General features: G+C 40.8%; 1 protein-coding gene across 1 annotated transcript; it reads right to left on the bottom strand.

Moving 5' to 3' along the window:
* Positions 1-3,705: 3,705 nt before the first annotated feature.
* LOC116879677 (synaptonemal complex protein 3-like) lies at positions 3,706-4,683 on the bottom strand. Its single transcript, XM_032878075.1, is given in 3 exon segments — positions 3,706-3,999; positions 4,001-4,438; positions 4,440-4,683. Coding segments are annotated over 3 exon segments (711 nt in total). The 5' UTR covers positions 4,638-4,683; the 3' UTR covers positions 3,706-3,924.
* Between the last annotated feature and the right edge of the window lie 2,890 nt (positions 4,684-7,573).

Genomic DNA, 7,573 nt, shown 5'->3' with positions numbered 1-7,573 from the left:
TCCTCTATTTCTTGAGACAGATCTCAATGCAATTCGTTTACTTAATAAATGTCTGTAAGTCTGTAAGCTTGCAAATGTTATTTCTTTCATGGAAGGAGCATGGCAAAACAGCCCTCTGAAAGCCCATGCAGGTAGAAATTCACCTGTCTGAGCACCTGAAATGCATAGGAGTTGTAGTGTTGTGTTTGTGTGTGTGTGCCTATATATATAGGCACACACACACACATATATGTGTGTATATATACACACACACATATATAATTATATATATATGTATATATATATATATATATTTTTTTTTTTTTTTTGAGCCCACCTTTGTTCCCCAACATCTGGAAACTTTCTAATAACCTTAGCTGGCATTGTTTGTAAGATGGAACTTGTCAAAAGATACTGATGTCTGCAGGGGGAGGGGAAATAAACCAGTGGCTCTGCACTAAGTGGACCCCGCCCCTATCAGAGTCACTTGGAGGACTTTTCCCTCTGCCCTCAAGGTATACAGTGCTTGGAGCAGAAGCATCAGCATCACTTGGAATTTGTTAGAAATGCAAATTATTGGGCCTCACCTCAGGTCAGATCTGAAACCTGGAGTTGGGGTTCAGAAATCCATGTTTTGGGGAGCCTGGGTGGCTCAGTCAGTTAAACATCTGACTCTTGATTTTGGCTGAGGTCATGATCTCAGGGTCCTGGGATGGAGCCCCAAGCCATGCTCCCTGCTGTCTGCTTGTGTCCTCTCTCACTGCCCCTTCCCCTGCTCTCTCTTTTTCTAATATATAAATAAATCTTTTTTTTTTTTTTTTTTTTTAAGAAATCTATGGTTCAACAGGCCCTCCAGGTGATTCTGATATAGGCTAAAATGAGAACCATGTCCTTAAGATAAAGTCAGCCTTCTCTGGGTGAAGGAGATGATGGGCAGGAGAAAAGAGGAGAGTAGGGCTCGCTTCCCAAGTTGAGATTGACCATGGAAATTATGATAGTTAAGGATATATTTTCTTCAAAGGTGTGTTGGAGTAGAGACCTCTCTTCGTGGTGATCGACAGGACAAAAGGAACTGACAAAGGATTAAACTGTGTGGATAATGCTGTGGAAAGGATTCCAGAAGATTTGGGGTGACAGCAAGAACAATTTCAATTTCAATCAGTATGATAGAGAAAATTGAAATATATAGAAAAAATGTCTTGCTTCCCAGTAGCCCAGAGACCTAAACACTTTTTTTTTTTTTTCTTTTTTCAAAGTTCTATCTTTGAACACAAGAGTAAGGAGCCTGGTGGTGGGTATTAAGGAGAGCACGTATTGCGTGGAGCACTGGGTGTGGTGCATAAACAATGAATCTTGGAACACTGAAAAAAATAAAATTAAATTAAAAAAAAAAAAGGAATTGAGTGAGGGAAAAAAATAGTAAGGAAAGATAGATGGATTCCCAGCAGCAAAATCATCACCAGAGGAATGGACAAGTGACAGGGTGACGCAAGCAGAAATTTGTTTAACCGAGGAACAATTTGGCAGCCTCCTCCTACTGGAGGCAGCTTGAATGCAGTTTGGTTATAGGTGGGAGGAACAGCGGAGAAGGATTCCTTTCCCCTCTTAGGTCAGGGTGTGGAATGTGAAGAGAGAAGATACGATTTCAGACTTCCAAGGAGCAGAACTTCCATCTGAAGGAGCATGGATCTAGGGCAGTGGTTCTCAGCGGGGGACAGTTTGTTCCCTGGGGTACATTTGACAATGTGGAGGCATCTTCAATTGTCACAGCATGCACGTAATGAATTAAGGCCAGAGAGGCTCCTGAACACCCTCGCCAACACTGGACAGCCCTCCGCAGAATTATTCTGCCCCAGAGGTCGAGAGTGCCGAGATCAGGAAACCCTGCTCCAGGGCAAGGTATCCTGCAGACTCCCCCACCCCAGTCCCACATTAGGTATCAGGCTTCCCAGTGAAAACCTCACGTCTGCAGGCAGCACAAGTTGTACCTTTGCATACTTAGACTGAGTCAGAATGACTGAGAACAATTTTAAGTGGTTGGGAGATCTGGGGGTAGTGATGGAGAAGAAGTAAAGACTGAGGGCTGGGATCCAAGAAGAGAAAATTAAGTGAACAGGTCAGAGAAACACCCCCTAATCTTCTCCATCAGGAAGTCACCTTCTCCTAGTCCTTTCCCTGTGTGTGGGCAGTGGCTGTCTTCACAATGGCAACGCCAGCCTTGCAAGGGGGCGGGACCCGAGGACACATATAACTTTGGGATGGGAACTGTGCTATTTATCTGCTCCGAACACCAAACACAAATTACACCAGCCTGAATCACCAGGACGATTTCATCATTTAACTAGTGAAAGTATAGCCTATTCATTATAAAAGGAGCCCTGTAATGAACATCTCCATGACCTTGTGTGATGAGAGATCCAGGAGGCTACTACTTTGCACTTAATGTATGCCAAGAATGCACTGTGTATTAAACATAAAGATCTGGTGAGTGCTGTGAAGTGTGTAAACCTGGCGATTCACAGACCTGTACCCCTGGGGGAAAAATATATGTTTATAAAAAAAAATTTTTATTTATTTATTTTTTTTTAAATTTTTTTTTTTTAAAGATTTTATTTATTTATTTGAGAGCGAGACAGTGAGAGAGAGCATGAGCGAGGAGAAGGTCAGAGGGAGAAGCAGACTCCCCATGGAGCTGGGAGCCCGATGTGGGACTCGATCCCGGGACTCCGGGATCATGACCTGAGCTGAAGGCAGTCGTCCAACCAACTGAGCCACCCAGGCGTCCCAAAAAAAATTTTTTTTAAATTAAAAAAAAAAAAACATAAAGATCTATCTCCTTCCCATCCAGAATCACCCAAGGCTTCCAGATGTTTAATTAAGAGAGACTTGAATGCGATTCACTAAAGGTATAGAAGAAATAAAAAAAATCTGATTTTGGGCGCCTGGGTGGCTCAGTGGGTTAAGCCGCTGCCTTCGGCTCAGGTCATGATCTCAGGGTCCTGGGATCGAGTCCCGCATCGGGCTCTCTGCTCAGTGGGGAGCCTGCTTCCCTCTCACTCTCTCTGCCTGCCTCTCTGCCTACTTGTGATCGCTCTCTGTCAAATAAATAAATAAAATCTTTAAAAAAAAAAATCTGATTTTACCCATCTCTGGCATCTTTCCCCCAGACTACTCATACTTCACTACCTGCCCCCGCCCCGCTTTTTTGGTCTACTTAATTAGGTAGTGATGATGTCAAAATTTGCAGATAAAATATGTTTATTGGATTCCTTTGTTGATTTTTTACTGCTCTCCTAATTAGAGTTGTGCAACATTTCTAAGTATGTCTTGTTTTTTAACCCCTTAATTAAAATTGCCAGCAATTTAATTAATTTCTAATTAATTCCTCCACTTCACAAAGTGGTCAAGATAAAGAAATCTGGGGTATGGCTCTCAATATGTAAACTGTAATTACAGCAGCTGTAGGGGGGTGTGTGTGTGTGTGTGTGTGTGTGTGTGTGTGTGTTTTAATTGGGTGATTTGACTAGAAGACTAGATTTGACAGTCTCTCTCAGGACATTTTTTTCCTGTTTCCCCACCTTTCAGAGCCCCTGGTGGAAATTTTGCTGTGGCCTCAGGACCTCTGGAATCCATGAAGGATGAGACTACTTACTTCCCTTGGTTTTGTTTTTGTTTTTTTGAAATTAAATCATCTTTATTGCTAAAAGTTAATTAACAAGTGTTAAAGAGAAAAATTCACTATTACTATTAAAGATCTGGACTCACATAACTGCTCAGCTTTATCTGAAGATTAACAGAAGGAAGGGTCTTAAACTTAAGCTAACAATTAACACTATGTATTTTAAACTAGAATTTTTAAACCACTCTAAAAGAATTACATGCCTCTTAGCTAATGTTGTAATTGTATCATATTACTTAGGTTCAAGTTCTTCCTTCAAAGAGTCATCAGAATAACATGGACTGAAGAGACTTTCGAACACTTGCCATCTCTTGTTGCTGAGTTTCCATCATAACTTTTTTTTTGCAACATAGCCATTTCTTTTCTAAGTTCATTTTGTGCACCAGTAAGTAGACTATCGTGATTCTTCTCCAAGTCCTCCATACTTTTTATGAACTGCTCATATAACTGTCTAATTGTTTTCAGTCTCTGGCTCTGAACAATTCTAGATTGTTGAAAAACCTTTTGTTGCTGTCGAAACATGTTAGCTAGTTTTTCTTCTTGTTCCTCAGCTTTCTGCACATCTATATCCCACTGCTGAAACAAAGTCAGAAATTGCTGAGAATATTCTTGGTTAAGATTCTGCCTTTGCTCTTGCTGGGTTTTCCAAACATGTTCAATTTTCTGGTTACTAGTTTTGAGAGAAGCTTTGGTATACAATTCTAGTCTTTTTCTCTTGGCAAGAAAAGCCTTGTTAATGTCAGCTCCAAATCTTTCCAGCATATTTTGTGCTTCACACCCCCATATCTTCAAACACTGCTGCAGAAGTCCTTTTCTTCCCAAGCTTCTCAATTACTGGAGTCTTCCCTTCGGTAACATCCTCCTCTGAACCACTCAGATCTTTTTTATCTTCCTTCTCAAAGTCATAGGCTCTTACAACCTGATCCTCCATTGATGTCTTCCCAGATTTCCCTGTATGTTTTCTTCCAGAGGGCACCATATTTAGATGTTTTCTGAGGTGCCTGTCCGCTTGGCCAGCGCGACGCTCCTCTCACTTCCCTTGTTTTTAAAAGAAGTTTTTAGAATTGGAAAGAAGAAATGCCATTAATATACTTGGTTATAGATTTATTTGGTCTGATAAAATCACAAGGCTTAAAATTTTTTCTGGATATAAAATAGACGTACTTTGAAGCTTGTTAATTTTTTCCTGGTCACTGAGTAATGAGTAATAACGAGGAAATTACTCTGGCTCTGCACAGGGCTACCAGAGTCAGGGAAAGGAATTCATGTGCCTAAGTTAGCACAGAGGGGACCAGCCTAGTCACAATTAATGCAATTACTGTTAAGAATGTCAGAAAACAAAGATGTGATCTAAAATAAGATTTAATCTTCCACTAAATGGAACCATTTCTTTTTTCTCTGATCTTACACAATCACACAGGCTTGCCTTAGTGCACATAGGCATACACTTCTCCTTACACACAATTTCTTTTTTTTTTCTTTCTTTTCTTTTCTTTTTTTAGATTTATCCAATTGTATTTGTTTAAGAGAGAGATTGTGGAAGCAGGGGCTGGTGGGGGTTGTTGCAGAGGGAGAGAGAGGATATTTTATTTTTTTTTTTTTAAAGATTTTATTTATTTGAGAGAGACAGAGAGCCTGAGTGGGGTGGGGTGGGTGGAGGGAGAGGGAGAAGCTGACTCCCTATTGAGCAGGAGCCCAATTTGGGATTCGATCTTAGGACCCTGGGATCATGACCTGAGCCGAGGGCAGATGCTTAACTGACTGAGGCATCCAGGCACCCCAAGAGAGGATCTTAAGCAGGCTCCATGCTTAGCGGAGAGCCAGATATGGGGCTCCAGGCTCCATCTTGCCACCGAGACAATAGGACCTGAGCCCAAATCAAGAGTAGGACACTTAACCAACTAAGCCACCCAGGTGCTCCCACACACAATTTCTAAATCCCCATTCTCCTGACTACTTTTATTGATCCATCCACATACATGTTATTAGGATTCTTAGCAGGAAGTCTTTTCTTAAAACTGTAATGGGGTTGTCTTGACATCAAGCTCCTAAAAGTATTGCCTGATTTGCTCTCCTTCTGCCCACCACTTACTGTCAGCTCCATTCTTAGTTATTCCTTAAAATTCAGCTCAATCACTGCCACCTCCTCTGGGAAGTCTTCCAGGATGCTCCACTCTCAGCTGGAAGGAGTGGTTCTCCCTCTGGGCTTTCTGGTGACTTGTGTATCCCTCCATCTCCATTGCAAAGGAGTGACAACTGGGGTAACAACCCTCTCCCCTGCCTTTTGCCCCAGCCTATGAACTCCTTACAACTGTCTTTTTATTATCTTCCTACAGCTGGTGCTTAGGACAGATCCTGCTACATGGTGGGTACCAATTCATAGTCATTCCTCAACTTTACAGTACAGGAATGCCTAGCTATCAAAATCATGGAATTCACAGTAACAAATCGAAGAGAACCAACCAACATGATTAGAAACTGCCACAGGAGATAACATCCAGAGAGCTGCTGCAGTCGAACAACAGCTCCAGCTTAAAATAAACTCATTCGTTCATTCAATAAACATTTGGTGTGTTTTAAAAGCCAGAGGCTGAGCAACTGTGCAGGGAACCAAAGATTAAAGAGAGCGTCGAGAGTGCCGAGACTACACAGTCATAACAAAGTGAGATAAGACCCAATAAATGTTCACGCGAGATGATTGCACAGTGATGAGATCAGAAGCTCCAGACTCAGTGTCCGCCTTCTAGATCCTCACCACTCGTGAGTGTCCGGGTGGCAGGGCAGGGTACTTACTCTATCAAGCCTCAGGATCCTCACCTGTAGAATGGAAATCTAATAACTCCTGCCTCATATCGGGGTTCTGACTATTAACTAATCCTTCTAAAGTACTCACAACAATGCCTGGGACATGGTAAATAATCAATTGTTACTGCCATGACTTCAGTAGTATAAAATAAGGAAGGACATCTTGCTTAATGAGAGAGAGGGACAGTGAGAGTGATTTTATAGAAACATTTATTTAATACATAAAAAACCTCACTACGGGTGCCTGAGTGGCTCAGTGGGTTAGGCCTCTGCCTTCGGCTCGGGTCAGTCTCAGGGTCCTGGGATCTAGGCCCGCATCGGGCTCTCTGCTCATCAGGGAGCCTGCTTCCGCCTCTCTCTCTGCCTACCTCTCTGCCTCCTTGTGATCTCTCTCTCTCTGTCAAATAAATAAATAAATAAAATCTTAAAAACAAAAACAAAAACCTCACTACTTCACTGCATGAGACACAAAGTTTAAACTAAAATTAGCTGTATTCTCAATGAACATTTTTGTGTGTACTGTTCTACAGGGCTTTATATCTCTATGTAGAAATCATGCTATACATACGATTTTGTATTGCATTTTTCCCACTATTACTGTCCACAAATATGTATTTACCTCATAAACATTGATAGTTCCATGTGTTCATTATACAATTGCAAACTATTGTATTCAGATACTTGTCTATCTGAGTTATTTTCTTTGTTATATTAGAAACAACACTGTAATGAACATTTCCCTCTCTCTCTTCCACCTCCTTCTCCCTGAGTTGTCTGATAATCAATTGTCTGATCATTTCTTTCTGATTTATTTCTAGAAGGTAACAAATATACAGCAACAACTAAACTTATTTTATTTTATTTTTTTAATAAATAAAACATTTGTACTTTCAAATATGAAAACAATGTAAAAAAACATAGTCGAGATATCTTACTAACACTCTGAATCCATTCATCTTGTTTTCCATTTCCTTCCATCGTAGGAAACCAGTTTTATTAGGTTATTATGTAAATTTTAGTGTTGTTATGCAAATATTACATATATATTCATATTTTTTCCCATTTCTAAAACAAAAGCTAGCATAGTACACGCAGTGCTTTGCATTTTTT

The sequence above is a fragment of the Lontra canadensis genome, unplaced genomic scaffold (genome assembly GCF_010015895.1).
Source record: "Lontra canadensis isolate GAN:19392208 unplaced genomic scaffold, GSC_riverotter_1.0 scaffold3, whole genome shotgun sequence".
In the NCBI taxonomy this organism is placed as follows: domain Eukaryota; kingdom Metazoa; phylum Chordata; class Mammalia; order Carnivora; family Mustelidae; genus Lontra; species Lontra canadensis.
This window is presented reverse-complemented; position numbering and strand designations above follow the sequence as displayed.